General features: G+C 46.9%; 1 protein-coding gene across 5 annotated transcripts in view; it reads left to right on the plus strand.

The window, feature by feature from the left end:
* Positions 1–19,393, plus strand: part of cep192 (centrosomal protein 192) — a 32,964-nt gene extending 13,571 nt beyond the window's left edge. For 4 of the 5 annotated variants that reach the window (XM_023964029.1, XM_023964032.1, XM_011484916.3 and 1 more), the window contains exons 17-51: positions 6–132; positions 212–282; positions 357–626; positions 1,010–1,736; positions 1,811–1,928; positions 2,051–2,195; positions 2,377–3,025; positions 3,265–3,432; positions 3,537–3,685; positions 5,164–5,394; positions 5,541–5,666; positions 5,880–6,014; positions 6,175–6,238; positions 6,324–6,463; positions 7,039–7,131; positions 7,246–7,361; positions 7,449–7,619; positions 8,176–8,266; positions 9,444–9,623; positions 9,695–9,955; positions 10,021–10,142; positions 10,282–10,391; positions 10,537–10,675; positions 11,326–11,404; positions 11,475–11,547; positions 11,624–11,747; positions 11,865–11,970; positions 12,822–13,041; positions 13,282–13,358; positions 14,566–14,661; positions 14,863–14,982; positions 16,488–16,594; positions 16,761–16,887; positions 17,080–17,138; positions 18,340–19,393. In XM_023964029.1, coding sequence (XP_023819797.1) covers positions 6–132; positions 212–282; positions 357–626; positions 1,010–1,736; positions 1,811–1,928; positions 2,051–2,195; positions 2,377–3,025; positions 3,265–3,432; positions 3,537–3,685; positions 5,164–5,394; positions 5,541–5,666; positions 5,880–6,014; positions 6,175–6,238; positions 6,324–6,463; positions 7,039–7,131; positions 7,246–7,361; positions 7,449–7,619; positions 8,176–8,266; positions 9,444–9,623; positions 9,695–9,955; positions 10,021–10,142; positions 10,282–10,391; positions 10,537–10,675; positions 11,326–11,404; positions 11,475–11,547; positions 11,624–11,747; positions 11,865–11,970; positions 12,822–13,041; positions 13,282–13,358; positions 14,566–14,661; positions 14,863–14,982; positions 16,488–16,594; positions 16,761–16,887; positions 17,080–17,138; positions 18,340–18,472 — 5,724 coding nt within the window. In that variant the 3' untranslated portion in view covers positions 18,473–19,393. The remainder of the gene's footprint in view (positions 1–5; positions 133–211; positions 283–356; positions 627–1,009; positions 1,737–1,810; positions 1,929–2,050; positions 2,196–2,376; positions 3,026–3,264; positions 3,433–3,536; positions 3,686–5,163; positions 5,395–5,540; positions 5,667–5,879; positions 6,015–6,174; positions 6,239–6,323; positions 6,464–7,038; positions 7,132–7,245; positions 7,362–7,448; positions 7,620–8,175; positions 8,267–9,443; positions 9,624–9,694; positions 9,956–10,020; positions 10,143–10,281; positions 10,392–10,536; positions 10,676–11,325; positions 11,405–11,474; positions 11,548–11,623; positions 11,748–11,864; positions 11,971–12,821; positions 13,042–13,281; positions 13,359–14,565; positions 14,662–14,862; positions 14,983–16,487; positions 16,595–16,760; positions 16,888–17,079; positions 17,139–18,339) is intronic. The other variant, XM_023964030.1, reaches the window with a different exon arrangement.
* The last annotated feature ends 251 nt before the right edge of the window (positions 19,394–19,644 follow it).

A 19,644-nucleotide genomic window follows, 5' to 3' on the forward strand; every position in this document is an offset into this window, starting at 1 on the left:
TCCAGCCGTCGTTTGGCTACATCATTACATCTCCAGAGAAGAGGGAACCGTTTGCGCTGATTTCGCCCTCTGAGCTGCGGTCCGCAGGCGGCTCGCCTCACAGTGACGACGAAGATAGAACCCTCAACCCAGGTCTGTTTGGACAGAAACCAGTCAAAATGCCTCCTGATATTCAGTTCAAAAGATTAAGCGTGTGATTCATTTGATAAAGATGAGCTGGACAACACCCTCAATGCCCACAAAGAAAGGATCTCACTGCAGGAAGCAGCAGAACCTGCTGAGGTACGGTCCCTGTCCTTAAGCTAATCAAAAATTTGTGACAGAGATCTTCAGTCTACCTGTTTTTTTTCATGCAGCATGAGGTCACACCTGCATTAGCTGAAGACGGGCGGGGATCAGGTGCTGTACCAAGTCCGGGCAACCAAAGCTGTGCCTCCCCTGGAAATGAGGGCAGTCTGCAAATGCTTAGCATCAGCACCATCGCCTCAGCAATCACCAATGCATCCATAAGCACTGACCCATCCCAGCTGGCCGCTATGATCCTGGATCTGTCCAAGAGGAGCAGGACGAAACGTCTACCGGTGTCTGCTGGCAGCAGCTCAGAGGACTGCTCTGCAGCTCAGCATGTGAGACTCTTAGCGTTGTTTGCCATGTTGTTGGTTCAAAGACAGGAGCTAATGCTCCAACACTGCAAAAAGTGGGGCTTCATAGTTCAAAGTTGTACCAAAAGAATTTAATAGATTTTTAAGCACCGTGTACTACAGAAAACCCAGAATTCATTCACAAGCTGGATTATAAGGTGGTCTGTCCATTTAAAAAAAACAATCAAAGTTTCAACAAATATGGCAAGGGTAACTTTGTTAACTCTGATTTAATTTTGGTTAGTTTCATTCTGTATTCTCACCACAATGAAGTGATGTCCTTCAAAGGAAAGACTGCAATCATGGATTCTCTAGTAGGATGTTGGAAAAGTCCTAAAACTTGATGGTATTCTCTGCCTTCCTCACAGATCCTGTCTGAGGCAGATCAGAGAGCCTTCATGGAGACTCTGCAGGGGAGCATCTGTGTTGGAGACTTGACTGAATTTGACATAGAGAAATATCTGAAGAACACGAATGTTTCTGCCAGCAGCGATTCCTCTGATGCACAGACCACTTTGGACCCGAGTGTGTGGTCCCAGTGTCTGAGCAGCTCCCAGAAGAACCTTCTGGTAGGACGTCCCACCAAACAGCACAGCGGGAGCCAACAGACACTTTCAAATGCTAAACCTGCAGACAGGAAGAAGAGGGCAGATGCCAGCTCCAGACCCTCTTCAGTGCTACTGTCTGATGAACTGCCATCAGCAAACAGGGGGGACCCCAAAAGAAGCGTTGGACCTCTGGCTTCTCTCAGACACTCTCCATCCAAACTGGGTTATCCTGCAGACCTATGGACTTGTGGCTCCGCTGACCTAACGCCAGCGGGAACCTTAGAATCTGAAAACAAAAGCCCTAAAAGGACATTTTCAGAAAGCCCACATCAGAGGGAAACAAGTTTGCCTGAATCTCACCCAAACTGGAAGAAAGGAGAGCCGGGCCATTCTCTTCCTCAAGGTTCTCCTTGCTCGACCCAGCAGATTCCAGGTAGATCCAGGGATTCACCAGAGGAGAAACATGCAGCCAGTCTTGCTGCTGCGGCGGTCCCACAAACCTCTGCGGAGGAACATGGAAGCTGCTCTGCACAAAAGCCTCCAGCTGGTGAGTAACGCGCAGAAGCCTGACTGAATATGTGGCGTGGAACTTTTTGTTAACATCTGACTTTTCTCTTTAAGAACTGGCCAAAGGCTTTTCTGAGCAGAGAGTGGAGGAATCTCAGTGTAACTTCAGACCATCCACCTCTCCTCTCACCCACTCCTCCCCCAGTCAGACCTCCATTCCCAATGCTGACAGGTGAAGTCCTGCATCTTTTCTGCTCATCTCAGGCAGTCACATTTCTAAACCAGGATTGGGCTGGAATGCATCGCCAGAAGTAGATGTTTTTTAGCTCATGATTTAACACTTCCTCTTCCCAGCATGACTTCTCCTCCAGCCAAAAGAGGTCCTGCAGAGAGACAGCCTGACCTGTCTCCCCAGTCTGTCTGCTCCAGTCCCAGCCTCAGCAGGCTCACATACATCTCAGTGAATGACAGCACAGCTGAACCAACTCCAGAGAAGAAGGTATGAGGGCAGGAGCATCCGACTCTTTCACATGGAGCTGATCAAAGCTTGACCTCCTGCCTGTTTTTAAAATTATTTTCTAGTTGAGAAGTGCAGATGCAGGCTTGTTTTAAAGAACAAAATTAGATTTAAGTTCACTTCCTGATAAAAGTCCTTTGAAAATGTCTGGTTTGTTCCACAGAATAACTCCACCATGGCGCTGAGTACCACCATCGTCAGGTCCAGCCCCACTCCTCCTTTGGAGCCTGAAACGCACCCCGACCTGAACCCCCCTGGCGTCGACAACATCCAGCCGCAGCATTCCAAAAGTCTGGACCCCCTACCTGCACAGCAGCACAGAGGTGCAGAGCCCCCCCGTTCTGCCTCCGTTCTGAGCTGCACCCGCAGCCAGAGCGAGTGCAGCTGCCGCCGTGCTGCCGACAGCTCCACGGGCTGCAGGAGCCACAAGCACCCCCCAGACTCCAACGCCGGGCAGCTCACTAAGGTGGACTCAGGCTACTGCAGCAATCTGAACGTTCAGCAGAGCAGCAGCTCTGGAGCTCCTCTGAGCTTCCAGCAGTGGCCAGCGTCCGTGCCGGCGTTGGCGTGCGCTGATGCACTGGGTTTACCTCCTTCCTATACTGCAGAAGGCCTGCATTATGTGCCCATTCCCAGCTTCAAGCCCCAGTTTCCTGGGATGGTTGAGCATTCCCACAAAGCAGATCTTCAGTCTCTTCTCTCTGGACGCTCCCTCTTAAGCTCCCAGCTGTCTCAGCACTTTTTAAGAGCTGGACCTGGTGCTTTTCCTGTGGGCCCGGCAGGAAACCCTCTCTACAGCATTCCTTCTACAGGTGCAATTTTTTCCGTTTTTAACGTCCCTAAAAAAAACTCACCTGCTTTTGTTAATGTAGCAACAAAAAAGAAACTCGAGGATTTTAAACAGTGTGAAGTGCTTTACAGTTTCTGTTGAGCCAGAAACGGAATCTGTTGAGTTAGAATCAGCAGTTATGGGAGAACCTGCATCCCTGGATTCTACTGTTACATTAGCTGTTGGACATTCTGTAAATGAGTCTTTCTCCTCCTTTTTTAGGCATTCAGAACAGTGATGGCCTCAGAGGTGCTCCTCACCTATCTACCATTCATGCTACTGCTGGTCCTGCCGGCACTGGGGGGCAGCAGGAACTGGGAATGATGGGAAAACCGTGCAGTCAGTTCAGGAGAGAGCTTCCCGCAGAAAGTAGCCTTGAGGAGTTGAGAGGTAGATCTTTGTGTTCTTCACCATTGCAGCCAAAGTCTGACTCAGTCACGGCTGAGACCTGTTTGTTGGCTAAAGTTTTCCACTCGTCCTACCGCCGTCCTCAGGTCAAGTGGTGGTTCCAGAGGAGCTTCGCTTCCCTTACGCCTGCTGTGTGGGCATCGCCGCACAAACCTCCCTCAGCCTCTTCAACCCCTCAGAGAGATGGCAGCAGGTGTCCATCACTGTGTCGAGCCTGGCCATCGATGGACAGAAGGTCAGGAAGAGGCATCACGTGGTGCCGAAAGACCTCGGCATCAATATGATGGTTTAGCTCCTTAAGCCTTTAACACTGGAGCTTTAGTTCTGATTCTCAGACGTTTGTAGCTCTGATTACAGATCCTGTCAGAGAAAAGCGGCTTTGCATCGATGTGCAACACTTTACGTTAGTGATGTGTTGCACATTGGTGTAAAGCAGCTTTTCTCAGCTGATTACACAATCGGCATGAATCTGCTGATTCATCATTCTGTAAACAAAGATTTGCAGCATCTCAAAGAAATACTGTTATTTATGAGGGGTGTAATGATAAAATCGACTTGATCAAAGAATCGATTTTTATTCCTATGAATCCAACCAGATCAAACTGTTTGAGGCACGCTGATAATCGAATCAACTTATCCGTCCATTATCTAAACCCGTTTTGTCCCTTTTTGGGGTCACGGGCTACCTGAGCCCATGCTGGCCCCTCGTGAGCAAAGACGGAGTCCACTCTGGACAGGTATAGTTTTGAATCGACCTATATAATAAAAAATCCTTTCAAAACGAAATCAATCTATAATCAATATTGGAAAATACCATTTGGATTAACGTACAGTAGTTTGTTTTTTTTTACTATACTGTAAAAACTGTAAAAAAAAAAAGAAAAAAAAAGATTATCAAAAATATAAAGTGGATCACAGAGGAGAACGCACATGATGACATCAGCAAAAACTGATCAACCATCATTCCAGTCCAATGTGTGGAAACATTTTGAATTTACCAAAGTCATGTGACCATCCAGTGTGCTAGAATGTTCTAAGAATGTTCTCTTTGGATTCTTTGGATGTGGAAAAACAACGGTGGACTGAACTTTAGGAAACTCAAATGTGAATGGATTTGACATTCATTCTTGTTTACTTGTTTGGACACTTTTTTATTTACTCTTTATTATCTTGAAGAAATTCCAAGAATCTGGAAAAGTTCACCTGCACTGTTCAGTAGCAGGAATTTCTCTCTGAGTCACACTGGTTGAAGTTTTGGATAAAGATGACATGGATCCATTCAGTGAATTTGGATAATTCAAAGTGAACAAATATCCACTATGAATCAGATCGTCAACTACAAATTCTATGAATGAAATTGTTGTTAAGATAAATCATTACAACCCTATTTTTTTCTAGGTGTTGCCACAACATCTCTAATTCTAAAGGGGATCAGTGAGAAATGTCACAAAAGGCATTTTGATGAGGGGAGGGGGGGCTACAAAACCAAATTTGTGTCTACGGTCACGTAATAGGCAGATAAATTGCTGAAACCAGCCTCTGTGGCTCAGTTGAGGAACTGCATGGTTTCAGTCTTCCTTGTTAAATTGGAACCTGGGAGCTCAAGATGAGGGTTGAAATTCAGCTCATTAATCTGTGTGCAGATGTTGCTCAGCTGTCACACCTGGAAACATCAGTTAGGAAGAAGTTCTTCATTCTCTCAAACATCTGCAGGTGGACAGCCTGCCGTACCAGTGGTTGATGGTGAAGAACAAGACTATTATTGCCCCAAAGACCACAGAGGAGCAGAAGGTGCTGTTCATCCCACCTCGAGCTGGTGTCTACCAGAGTGTGCTCCGGGTTTGCTCCTGGCCTGTTTCTGCTGACGTGGAGCTGGCCGCGCGAGCAAACATCTTTGCCCAGAGTGTGTTGCTTGTGGCCGAAGCAGAGAACCCCGTGATTGAGGTAGGTTTCTATGGTAATGATGGGCTGATGAAAGAACAGGTTAGACGTTAGAGAAGTGTCAGAAGATGACACTTCTTATGGTTCCATAATGGAGAAAGTGAGTGGGTCTTTAAGGTGGGCGTTTTCAATATTTTCTAAATCCTCAGGTTGAAACGAGTAACACTGGCAGTTTGGACTTTGGAGACCTGCCAGGAGGCAGCGCCAAGTCTCTGCCTCTGCGGTTGCTCAACAGAACTCGGGCCACGGTACCCATCCGTCTGGTCATAAGCGCGGTGAGTTCAGTTTTTTCCTCTGACATCAGTTTGGGTCACAGCGGAATAACCTGCAGCCAAACATTGGGCTGATGTTCTGCATAAATGCCATCTCCTTTGACCCCCTTTCAGTCAGGAGGTTCGAGTCTTTGGTTCAGTTTTGGTTTTGGTTTGTCAGATCTCCAACGGATTCTGGTTTACCATCAGTATGCTCTTTCATTCTGCAATTACCAGAATGCCACAGCGTGGCGATGCTTCAGCTTCTCCAAACACCCATTGACCACGTCGTCCGAGCCGGCCCCCGGCCCCACCACCTCGCTGCCCGCTCCCTCAGTGATGAACCATGTGATGCACGCCAGCTACAGAGAGGTTAGGGCTCTAAACCCACTGGAAAAGTTTAGCCATCCACTCTGGGGTGGAAAAGGGGGAAAGTTCCTGATCTGAGGATCATTCCAGGACAGACATGCTCCAACATTGGTTGTAGTTCATTTCTTCAGCTGTAAAACGTTTGATTTATAATTTGTTTCAGAATCTCGACAGTTTCATGGTTTGGGTTCATTTCAACTCGCCTCAGAAATATACGTCGTCTTCAGGTAATGGTCCTCAACAGAAACCCTCCTGAATCTCATCAAAACTCACTCATTAAACGCAGAACTTGTTTTTTCTTTCACTTTTGAGGGGATCTTGGGCCGGCCCAGGAGTACTGTGCCCGTGTGGACATCGAGGTTGACTCTCCTGGACCCAGTCAAGTGATCAGAAGCATCCCCCTTCAGGCCAGATCTGGAACTGCAAGGGTACACGCTCCAAAAGGTTTACAGGTAGCTGAGCTCTGACGATTTCTCTCAGACTAGAGTTGTTTTTTTCTCCTGTGAAAAGACATTTGGGATTAATCAGCTCAAAACCTAAATCGTCCAAGCCCAATTTATTGATCTAATAGGTTGGGGAAAATTGAAGTCTCCACTTTTAGTCATTCCCATGCTGTCAGCAGACGTTCAGTCACATATCGTCCTTTTGAGCTCAGGTCAACTTTTTTATCAACATCACAGCCGAAAATGTAAAAGCAATAAAATAGTAGAGTCTGTATAAACTGAAAACATTATAATCAAAGTGTTTTTAAATAAAAAACAAATAAAGTCAAAGAAAAAAGTCTCTTCCGATCGTTCACGTTTCTACCTGTGTGAATGAACACAGAGCAGATGTCCTGGTGATGGAAAATGTTTTTTACAGCTGTTGAGTGAAATGGAATGACTTCCAATATTACACTAGTGTCTCTTGGTGGAAAAACACGGCTCTAGAATCCAGGTTCCTCATGAGAACTGGAACTTGACCTTTTGAGTTGTTCGCTATTGGGGTTGTGTGTTTTTGTCAGACGTTTTCTGCATCTTTCTGTCAGACTGTGCGGCTGTGTGCTCCGGCGGGCGACTGCAGGCAGCAGATGCTGCCTTTAAAGAACGCTGGGAATATTGATGTGCAGCTGAAACTGAAGGTATGTCGGGTTTTATGTCCCTTTCTGTTCTGAGGCCGTTCTGCTGCCCGCTGCGTTTCCCATGATTCCTGTCATATGTTTGCCCCTCCTCCCCCTCCTGTGTTTTTCCTGAAGCAGACCGGTGAGGATGGCTTTACCGTGACGCCCGACGAGCTCTCTCTGAGGGTGGGGGAGGAGAAGAGCGTTGTTGTGACTTTCAAAGCACAACACGGCTGGAAATATAGAGATGGGTGAGCTGCACGAGAAAGAGCTTTTGATGTTAAAGATCAAGGACATGTTAACACCCCCTCCCCCCATATGTACCGTGTCTCTTACAGGCTCCTCACTGTCCTGATCCTGCCGTCAGGCCCCCAGTACGAGGTAACTCTGAAAGGAGAGGTCACCCCCTCTGCTCCCGCCCACGCCGCTGTGCTGACCACCAACGTCCCGCCAATCCTCTCCAATAAGCAGTTTGTGGCTTGGGGAGGGGTCACCCTGGGCCGAGCCGTGTATGCATCTTCTATTTTTCCTTGATTTCTCTGACTCTTGGTTCCAGAAAAAGCAGTTTCCAGGCTTTACGTTTGTGTTGGGTATTAACAGAAATCCAGGGTGAATTGAATTCTTCCCCTACCCCTGTTGCTCCAGCTGTAGAGGCATTTGAAGGTGTAGTGGTGTCCGATAGTGGTTTTTTTTAAGGAGGAGCCGTAGTGACTGGGTATCCCTCTGTTGGTAGCGTGATTAGTGTTGTATTGTGCTGTGGCGTGGAGAAGAAACTTTTAAAGTGTAAAACTGACAGCTATTGATGACATCACCGAGTGGTAGTAACGTCAGGGTTTGAAGACATCGCTTGGAGGGATCAGTGTAGGGGTAGAGAGAAGCTGAAGGGGTAGGGAAGTAATTTGGCCAAAGTCTCTCTCTGTGTTGGGCCTGGATGATGGGAGGGGCCACAGCACCCCACCTCAGATGGGATCCATAGAATAAAACCTGTTTGGCCTGATCCAGATCTGTGGGACCTGCTCTCCAAAGTGATGTTCCACTCCTGGTTCCTCACGGCTTTGCTTTCAGCCAACAGAAGCTGGTGCTCAGGAACAACTCGCCAAAAGCCACGCAGCAGCTGCGCCTGCTCATCCGTGGTCAGGACCAGGACTGCTTCCAGGTGAGCATGCCGAGTTTGGATTCATCAATGTCAGTGGAAAGATCCACGCTGCTCGCGCTTTTTAAGTTAACTAAACTAGTCACTTCCTGTGGAAATGTGTGATAAGACTGTGTCAACATGAGCTGAAGATGCTGCCGACAGAATGGAGCAGAGGAGCAGTTGTTTGGGTGCTGGGTCCAGCGACCAAAGTAGAGCATTTCCACATCCAAAACATTCAGCTCAGCAGTTTGCTTTCCATGAATCCCATAGCGTAAAAACACCAGAGCTCTGAGACATTAGTCTGTTTAGCATCAGCGCCACCTGTTTATTATCAATCACTACATCTCCCATGGGTCATTGAGTTAATGCCACAGTGTCTCTTAGTGTGCTACTGGAACATTCTTCAGGTAAAATATTCATTCAATGTTATCAAAAAGAAAGGCAAAGTTTTCTAAAGCCACTGTAGCTGCGTTTCCATTGACTATAAAATTGCTCAAATTGGATTTGCGATGATGAATTCACCAAATGGAAACACGATTTCAGAAAAATTTATTGGAAAAAAAGTTTTTACACTTGGTGGAGGTGGTTTTTGAGACATACCGAAATTGATTTAAACAAAAGTAACACTGATCAAACCTCTGCTGCTGCATGAGCACAAACAATATACTGTTTTAGTGAGGAATGTTTTCAGTTAAGTGCATTTCTTGTATGGTTACTTGTTACATAAAACTGCATTTAATTTAACTGTAAGACCCCCCCCCCCCCCCTTGAGATTTATGTCAACAAAGAATTTTTTAGTAAAAAATATCATTGAGCAAGCAGGACCCGCAAGGACCCACTTGCTGCAGGATCCTGCCAGGTCTGCTTTGAGGACTGAAGTGCTGCAGACAAGCCGCTGCAGGGCGGTGTGGCTGCTGCCTTTAGATGTGCTAACCGGGACACGAAGGCGGTCCTGTCCGTGTCCTGGTGACCAGACGCTGCAGCTGAACACAGATTAGAAAGTTTCTCTTTGTCTTCAGATGGATTTAGTGTCAGAGAAAATGAAATGAATAAAATGCAGATACACTGTGGCGACCCCTGAAGGGAAAAGCCAAAAGGAAAAAGAAGACGACGCAGATGTTAATTTTCTTGAAAATATTATAATCTTTTTGTAGTATAGTTTAGATTTTCTGTGAAGTTCATCTCGTTTGTCTCTCAGCTCCAGAGTCTGTTCAGCCCTGAAGAGCGCCTCACGCGACACGGAGAGCTGTCCATCCACCCCAGAGAAGACGTGACCATCCACCTGCTCTTTGCTCCCACCAGAGTGGCGTGCATGCTGGCCAAGCTGGAGATCAAGCAGTCGGGGGTCCGGGCCTCTCAGCCCGGGGTCAAATTCACTGTGAGCTGCTTCTCCATGATGGTCCTTTGGTCTTTTTGCTACTTTTTGTCATCAGCCTGTTTGCTCGTCAGATTCCACTGTCTGGTTACGGCGGCACCAGCAACATCATCCTGGAGGAGCAGAGGAAGCAGGCGGACGGCTACGTGGCCACGCTGACAGACGTTGCGGCGGGTCATGTCAGCAAAGTGTGTCTGAGTGTGAGGAACACCGGCTCCAGAGCGGCCTTCATCAAAGCTGTGGCCTTCTCTGATCTAACAACCAGAACGCCCATGGAGCCCACTGTCCTGAGCCTGGCGCCCTCACAGTTTATTCTGAAAGAGAGGACGCAGGAGGTGAGAGCCTGGAACCCACCAGCACTGATCCAGGTGTTATGATGCTGAAGTGCAGGTGTTTTCAGGTAATCACAGCTCTGATGAAGTCCACCCAGAGGGAGCAGAGGCTGTCCCACTCTGACAACACCCCACTGGCCACAATCTGTCTGTTTTGTGGAGATGAAGTGTCCAGGCAGCAGTACAGGCGGTGAGATGCAACGTTCACATTGGGTTCGAATGGATGTGATGTGTGCTGCAGTGAATGCATCCCTTGAGATGATCTGGCTCCTCTCTTCTGAGCCTGCCAGATGAAACGTTTGATGAGCGAAAGATGTGTTTGTGTTTAGATCCCTTCAGAGTCAGCTGGAAGCTGCAGGGAAAGTCCTGTCTGACAACAGTCTGCTGAGAAACATCAACTTCAATGAAACCTTCCTGGGAGAAGAGACGGTCTCAGAAAGTAAGTCTCCTTTATTTCGCTGCAGTCTCTTCAAATGAATCAACTTCTCATCTTTTACTAATTAGAATTATTTATCCATGTCTTGTTGTGGTTTCCTCTTTGGTAAGTGCCTTTTTAGTATGTTTGACTCCTCCCCTGTGTGCAGCGTATGACCTTCCTCAGCGGCCCAACGAGGCCCACCTCTTCTACAGCAGCATGAGCAGGGTGCCGGTGTCGCTGCTGGGAAGACCACGCTGTGCAGAGGACAACCAGCCGCCCACCACACTGTGCTCCGGGGCGGAGAGGTAACGTCCCGGACAGACCTCCAGAATGTTCTGTGCTCAAAACGGAGGCCTATTCCTGTGCGAGCCTGCAGTCTAACTGGAAAACCTCTTGGATGTGACACAGTTGTAAAGTCTTCCACTCGCAGAGAGCTGGACTCCTGTGAAAGCTGGCAGAGAGGAGCCTGTCTACCTTAAACCTAGGTGTCATAAACCAAAATGCCACCACGCAACGACTTGAATGCTAGTTTTTTAGCAAATTTGGTTGGTTGGTTTTCACATCCCGTAGGGGTTTTGAGAAAAAGTTTAAATTAAACGGTGATCAGACACTTTCTGGACATCGATCAGTGGAGGTTCTGCCCTTACCGGATGTCTTGGGAGGCATGTTGTCTCAGAAATTATAACGTGTGCCGCTATTTATATACCCCGGGCAGCCGGTGGCACCTGATATGCACGGCAGCCGTCCGGCATTTACACATTGTCCAGATTCAGCCCCATGGCTGCCCGATTTTTTAATGACATCAGAAAATCTCGCGGCGGGAGCTAATCTTGAAGATTCTGCCGATGCCTCCTCATCGTGCGGTGCACACCAGCATTAACAGGGATGAATGTGTGATCTGGTCCAGCCGTGATATTGAACTGCAGCTCTTTGAGTCCTGTGCTTGTAATTCCAGCGGCGTGTCAAATGTGTCTCTGGATGTGCTGCCGGTGAAGGGCCCCCAGGGTCCGGCTCTGACCGTTTCTACTCCTGAGGTACCAGAAACTTTGGCGGTGGCAGTCCAGCATAGCAAGAGACTCATGCTTGGATTTATTCCCCCTTCAGGTTTCCGAGCCCCCGGTGCCTGACGCCTGGACCATCCACCCACAACATCTCATCCTGCCAGCCCCCACTATCAGTGAGCAGAAACCAGGCTCTGGAATGTCGTCTTGAAGGAAAGTTATTGTGTTTACTGTTTTTTGGTTTGTTTTCAGATGGACCACCATCAACCCGGCAGGTTCAGATCCAGAACAAGTCCTCCAGAGAGCTGAACTTTGACCTGTCCTGGCCGGCTCACTGCCTCACCGTCACTCCTCAGCACGGCCTCATCCAGCCGCAGTAAGGGTCTGCTTTGCAGAGAGGCACATGAAATGCATGCAGCAGCATAAAAGGCGAACACTGGACCCATCAGAGTGCCCCCCCCCAGTGTTGACAGACCTGTATGACTTTTTGCAGGGGCCACTTGCAGATTTTGATCAGCCCCAACCCCTCGCTGGCCTCCAGAGCTGCCCTGCTGCCGTGGAGCGGGCAGATCTATGTGGGGAGTGGTGGTCAGCAGAAGGTGGGTGACAGTTTGAGCCTGGGGTGTCCAGGCTTTTTGCAAAGAGGGCCGGATTTGGTTAGGTGAAAATGTGTTGGGGCCAACCAATCGGCCTGTTTCCTTTGAACCTTTTTAGTGAAAGTAAATAAACTATTTAATGAACACTTTTTTACAAGGGGATACTTTTCATTTCTTCGCATAAAACGGAACCATATCTAAACCCACTTTTATCAAAATTACTGTAAATTCCATATTATCTTTGAAGGCCACTTTGAAGTGCTGGGGGCCACATATTATTGATTTTATGACAAATTTGAACAACAATTTGACTCCTGGGCCACACTTTGAACATGCCTAGTGTGAGCCAAACAGAAATATACAAGCTTGAAGAAGGAAAACGAGCTGAGAGGAGACTGTTTTAGTCTGGACTGAATGACCCAAGCATCAGAAAATAGATCTGATTGTTTACCTTCTCAGTGCTCTGTTGGAGTGCTGCTTTGATGTTCTCATGGGGGAACACCCCCCCCCCCACCACCACCACCACTCTTGCAGCAAAATAACTAAAGAGAATCACAAGTTTGACCCCACGCTGTATCAAGGTCCACCTTTCGTTGTCTCTTTTTTGCAGATTTCTTTCCCCCCAGTAATCTGCCTGATCCAGAGTGGATGTCTCAACGACACCCCTTTAATCTTTGACCAATCACACTGCAGTTTAGATAACAGTGGTGGGTTGCAAACAGCAGGATCTCCATATTTGGTGCTTGGAGACAACATCGAGTCTCTATCTGCATTGCAGCTGCATGTGTGAGCGCAGACATCCTTCTTCCTCCAGGTGTTAACCTGGAGGCTGTTTCTCTTTGCTTCTCCTACAGTTCATCAAGGTGCAAATCCGGAAGGACCTGGCTCTGGATGCTTCTGTGACTCCAGCAGATAAGACTCTGTCAGCTTTGCTCGCACAGTCCGCCACCCCGGTGGCCCCGCCTAGCACGCAGTCCACGCTGACCTCACACTCATCTCAGACGCACACCGCTCTGGTGGAAATCCCAAACAAGACGGTGGTCTTTCCTGCTACTCTTACTGGAGAAACTACAGGTGGGAATGACGACCTGAAAGCTGCTGCTTTTGGGTTCAGCAAAGCTCCATCCGTGAGGTTCTGGACAAAGTCCACCTGCTGAAGCTGCTGCTGCCCTCAGACCTGATTTAAAAGTCTGCTCTGACATAAAAACAGACCCTCCTTCCATTTGTGACATTGTGGGGGTGGGGAGCAGATCCAGTAGTCAGTTTTCTGTTCCAGATTTGAGTGTTTTAAGGTTGAACCTTCCTCTTCCTCAGAGACCCAGCTGGAGGTGCAGAACAGAGATGTGGAAGTGAGGTGGTACCTGTCATCGTTTGCCCCCCCCTATGTTAAGGTGCAGTTTTTTTTCCTTCATCTCTTTTGTCTTTCTCGAGCCCCCGTGTTAAAGTCAAGGCCCGCGGGCCACATCCGGCCTGGTGTGTACAGATCGACTTCCAGACTACAGATCCCATAATGCACCATCAACCAGTGTTGAGTGGTTTAAGGTTTAAGTTTAGTCATTCTGCAATATTTTCTTGTCTGCTTTTATTCATATTTATGTTCAAAAAGTTAAGGTTTAAAATTTTACTTTTAGTGTGTTTAATTAATATTTAACCTGTTTGACCCGTGACTTAAAGTAGGTTTAGGATTTTAGCCCCCTTTGCAATTAAGTTTGACACCTAAACTTGAGAAATGTTAGCATTTTCAACTTGACTCCTGACCTTCCTGAACTTTGACGACTAGGTTCATCTCAGCTCCCAGAGTTCATAGCTCCTATCCCCACAATCTCTGGTTGTGTGATGTGTGTGTCCGGATCTGCTCTCCATAGCAGACATTCTTCACTCCTCCAGTCTTACCAGTTCTCATGACACAGACTCCAGCAAGCTGCATCTTATCCTCTAGAATGAGATGTTGCACTTGGCTGATTCTCCATGACCAGTTTATCTGTCGAACTGGAAGCTGTCTGCTGGTTATGGTCAGAAATGAAGCCCAGAGTGATCTGAAGAGTTTCTTTGATGAAGCTCCGGTAAACCTGATGGTCACCAGAATCAATCGACTTCCTGAGTTTCTGCAGGGCTCAGGTCATCCCTGACTGTTCACACGTCTCTCAGTATCTGGACATACGGGTTCTATGACCAGTCTGGAAAAGGAGGATCCTTCTGCACTAACCAAAGGTGGCAGTGTGTCTAAACAAATGCACCTGTCTTCCCACATAGCCACACCGCCCATTTTGAGGGTCTGCCCTCAATGTTCTGACTTCAGTCCCAGTTTGTTAAAAAAGATCATCTTTTTGTCTTTTTAGATGAGAAAAAATTTTTTGGAACCTTGGTTAAATGTAAAACATTATCCATAAATAAATCCTGTTTAAATGTAAAACATTATCCATAAATAAATCCTGTTACTTCTGCAGAGTCGAATCCGATGTTACTGAATGGATCAGATTGGAAAAGCGGATAGAGAAAATTTGAATCCTCCTTTAAAAAGAACAATACTGTGTTCAGTTTTCCTGTAGAGTTTCAATGAGGCTGGGGTCACGACATCTAGCCTGTTTGTCTCCTCAGGGAGTGGATGACTCTGAAGATGTGTACAGAGCCACCTACACAGCGTTTAGATGTTCTCGAGTGTCAGGAACGCTGGGAGCCCGCGAGAAAACACAGGTACACACAAACATGACTGGTGGGGTCCTGTTCCCATTGTGTTGAATGTCTTTATGGAGCTCAGAGGCCGTCAGCGGCAGCAAAGCCCTTTAGTGAAGAGGTGACTGTGTAAGGATGGTCCATACTACGGTTAACATTTTTAGAATAATTCCGCTTTCACAAACACCTGACTAACGTTTTTGACAACCGGTTCCTGTCCAGATTCCTGTGACCTTCTTGCCCAGAGACAAAGGGGACTATGTCCAGTTCTGGGACCTTGAGTGCCACCCTGTGTGCCAACCTCAACAGAAGACCACCATTCGCTTCCAGCTCTCTGGCACGGTGAGGAACCTTGTTAAAATCTGGGAGAACGGGAAGACCAAAGCTAGAACAGGGGTCTCCATCCTTCAACCCATAAAGAGCCATTCTGGGCAGCTTCTCACCGACAACGACCCAGTAGGAGCCACAACGTCTGACTGCCCCTTTAGAAAAATAAGACTCTGCTTTACATTTATGTTATTCTTGATATAACTCTAAATAAAATATTATTTGTCTGTTTGCTTGGATAAAAATATAATTTTTTTTCTTGAATATGAACGTTTTTAATTATTGACAGAAGTCACCAGTGATTTAAAAAAACGACGAGGTTTATTTTACGGACGAATTTTTTACATTTTACTTGTTGCCCTTTAAATAATTTTTTGTGGCATACTTTGCTTAAAAATCGATCAAAATCTTGGACTTTGGTAAAGTACTAAGCCACACGGCTTGATGGATTATTGAGGCATTATGGGTACTGTAGTCAGGAGCCTGTGCTGAAACTGTTTGGGACATTTTGCAAACCGTCAGGTATTTCCTCAACCATTCAGTTTGTCTAAACTCCAGCGGATGCTGACAGGTCCAGTCTAACACCACGTTGGCTCTGGAAGACGAGCTCCATTAAAGTCAGAACTTCTGAAGGAGTCTGGTGTTGCCTTCAGGGGCAGACAACTGAATAGGACTTGAAGCCGAGCACCTTTTCAGGATTGGACAATGATCCTGTCGGTCTGCATTCACACTAAACACTATTCACACGTCAAATTTGTGTCCGCAGCCTCTGTTTTAATGTGTTTTAAAATTTGCGCCTGAACTTATAAACCCGACGCTCCTGTCATGTGTGGGAGGAGCTACTGTCAAACGTTTTAGCCTCATCAATACACGGAAGGATTAACTATACATTTCATTAGTCGATGCATGGCAGACCCGGATGAAATGTGGAGATCAGGTTGATTTGTTTTGAAGAGTTCTACCAAAGCGTTGGTAAACCCGTCTCCATGTCTGGGTTCATGACATCATGCAGAGACTGTCCCAGGACGGTGAGCTTCACCATCTACTGCAGGAGCTGAATTTGAATGACGGCACTTTCAGCGGTACTTCAGTCTCTCTCTGACCCAGTATGATGACCAGCTGTCTGAGGGGGAAAAAATAAAATTAGAGGATCTTATTATTGCCTCCATGCAAATAAGAAAAATACAAAAACGTTCAGGAGGAAAACGGTCAGATTCTCCTCCATGTTGGTTTGGGACTCCTCCCGTTGATGACATCATCAACACGGCACAGGCCAACGCTGAGCTAAAGTTGTTGCGTCAAAATTTCTCCCATGCTGCCTGAAACGCACTGCTTCCAGACTGACGAGCTGCGCCTGACGCTCTAATTGCGCTCCGATAGGACCATTGACGTGCCAATGGCGTTCTGTGTGAATGCAGCTCAGGTCTTCTCACCAGAATGAAGTCAAAGCTCACCTGCTGTGTGAAATGTCAACAATGCTTGTCCTGACAGCTGCATGTTTCTGACGCATGTCTCTTCAGGGAGTGAAGCTTGGTGGCGGGGAAGGCCCACAGGAAGGAGACTGTTCTCTGGTGAAGACGGACGCCGCAGTGAAGAGCAGGAAAAGACCTGAAGCCTGCAGGAGCAGGTGAGTCCAGGAGGCAGACCATCAAAGGCAGACGCTCTGAAAGATGCTCTTTTCTTTTGCAGCATTCCCTCAGTCATCCCTTACGCTTTTTTATGGATTTTTTTATTCCTATTGAAGAAAGTAGATGTCTTTTGAAGGAAAAAGTAAAGCTTGGTGTGAATTTCAGCCCGGAGGACGCGCTGCGGAGAGGAGTGTATTCCCCACAGGAGCTGTACACTTTTCCAGACACGCGGGTGGGCGGGTCCAGCACACTGAAGGTCAACGTACGCAACAACTCACCTGAAACACACGAGGTAGGGCCTTTCCCGTTCTCCCTAGAGTAAGAAGTACTTCCCTAACTTCCCTGTGAAGCTGTATGGACTGTAAATAAATGTTGGCTGGTTGTGCAGATGACAGCTGGCTGGCCTTACGTTCCGCTCCACAGTCGTGTGCGAGTTTTGTGTACTTCCGAATTTTCATGTTTGACTTTTCTAATTGACTTGCAGCTGAATTTCGTCAAACCGAGGGAGCCCTTTCACATCAAGCATTCCAGATACTCTCTAAGGTGAGTCCCATCGTCAGGGTTCCTAGAGAAACATTTCCACTGGGATTAGGTGATGCTGCATCAGTGAGAGCTTTGATCATCTTTACCCCGCCCACTTTGTTTTCATTGGTGGTGTAAAGCAGGCATTTCTCTGTGAATGCTCTCTGTGGGTCAGCTTCATGAATGCAGCGGGGCCCAGCATCATTTTAAATGGCCTATATCATGCTTTTCATTAGCTTTTCAGAGTAAACTACATCCATATACATGGTCATAATTTACCATTGGCACTTGAAAAAATAGATTTAAAAAGTTATTTCAGCAGGGTTTAGTTCTTCATGGATCCTGCAGAAATATCTGCAATAGTGTTTGTTTCAGTCGTGTTGATGTGCATGTACATTCATCTTGCACTGTGTTCACACCAAACACTGATTTGCACAACTTTGTGTCTAACGGATTTTTTGAGGCACTTTAAATTTGCTGCTGGACTCTCTCCCAAAAAACGTGTTGAAAAACTTGAAGCTCCGTGTGAGAGGAGCTGGTGTGTACGTTTTCTTTAGGCTCATCACTATATCACGGTAGACACAGATGATGTTGAGAGATCAGGTTGATTTTATTTGAAAGAGTTCTTCCAAATCATTGGTAAACCCGTCACCATGTCTGGGTTCATGACATCATTCAGAGACTGTCCCAGGACGGTGAGCTTCACCATGACCTGTGGGAACTGCGTCTGCATGGCGGCCGCTGTCAGCGCTGTGACCCAGTTTGATGACTTCCTGTCCTGCATTAGTCTGAGGAGGAAAAATGAAAATAAGAATAACATGACAAAGTTTTATTATTGTCTCGATGCAAATAAGAAAAATATCATGAAGTTCATAATGAGAACGATCAGATTCTCTCCATGTTGGTTTTGGACTCCACCAACTGATTGCATCATTGAACATGTCACTGGACAAAGCAGAGTCTCTGATTGGTTGATGTGACACAAATTCTGGAAACTCCAAAAACGCTCTGCTGCTAGATCGCCGCACAGCGTCTCGCTCTCTAATCTCGCCACAGGACCTCTGATGGCATCTGTACATTAACTTAACTTTGAAACTGGACGCCCCATAGCGTGAATGGGATTCAGTGTGAACGCAGCTTTAGACTACATGGTTCTGACATTTAGGTCATTTAGTGTTTGTGTTTTCATGGAACGATGTGGTTCTTCTTCCTCCATAACCAGAGATCAGCATTACCTGAAACTTCCCGTCCAGTTCAAGCCCCGCGCCAGCGGCCGCCACACAGCGGTGCTTCTCATCCAGTCTCAAACCAGTGGAAGTCTGGTTATTCAGCTGGCTGGTCAGGCGCTCCCTTGACTTCTCCAGCCTGCATCTGTCATCCTCTGTCGCCACGCCCAGCTGGTTCAGGTGCTGCTGTTGATGCTTCTGCTGCAGAACCCGGACCTGGACCGAGGTTTTTCCTCACGCGCCTCTGGAGAGGCAAGGTGCCTTCAGACGTCCTATGGAAGCCGGAGGAGTTCAGTCTGACTTGTTCCTAGTTTGCTTCAGTCTCAGTGCTAATGGACTTCAGGTCACACAGCAGCATTAGTTCAGCTTCAGCTGTGGAATCACACTGGAATGCCGTTGTTTTTCTTGATTTAGAAAAATCTGCTTGTTTTTAAAAAAAAAAAAAAAAGTTACCTAAACTGGTTCCTGGTCTGCAAGGTTCTTTAATCCTCTGTGGTGTCCCCGTTTCCATGGAGATGACTCCCCATCAAGACGAGTCCTCCTGCACAGAAGCTTTTGCTGGCACCATCTGTTAACCCCCCCCCGACCTCCGATGCTCTGCTTAACCGCCCGTTGGGTTTCATGCAGTCATCCAGCATCTGGCAGCAGCATCAGGATCCTGAATGACTGTTACGCAGCTTTCCGCTTTGGTTGCCATGGTAAAATGGACTGGTCACTGCTCCAGGAGCGGAGCTTCATGTAGCAGTTTCCCACTTTGAGGACAAGCAGTCGACGATGTGCAGGAGTTTGAAACCCTCCTGCAGCGTTTTGTAAAGCTGCACTGAGAGGAGGAAGCAGGATCCATCCCAGCTCAGCCTGAACACTGTGTAGGTCTGGTTGTAAATATGGAAGCTCTGCTGCTGTGGAATTATAATTCACACTACTATATAAACTGTTTATGTACACTTTATAAATAATGTTTTTAACCCACATTTACTGGAGATTTAATTTAAAGGGAGATGTGTTCAAATTTTGACTTAAACCAATAAAGTTCCAGTTGTTTGTTAGAAATCGTTTTTGTTTTCAGTGGATTTAACACTCAAAGATTTGTTCAAAGATCATTTAAGTACATTTGACTGATGGATCTTGTCAATTTTCTACAAGACCATGAAAAGTCTAAACTTGTAGAAAATCCCAGTATTTTTTTTTTTGTACATTAACATCCATGTTGTCAAAATCTTCTCTTCCTTTGGGCTTTGACCTCTGCCACAGCGAATCAGCTTCCTCCATCTGTCATCTGTCTTCTGCATCCTCTTTAACAC

Source organism: Oryzias latipes, chromosome 16 (genome assembly GCF_002234675.1).
Source record: "Oryzias latipes chromosome 16, ASM223467v1".
Lineage (NCBI taxonomy): Eukaryota > Metazoa > Chordata > Actinopteri > Beloniformes > Adrianichthyidae > Oryzias > Oryzias latipes.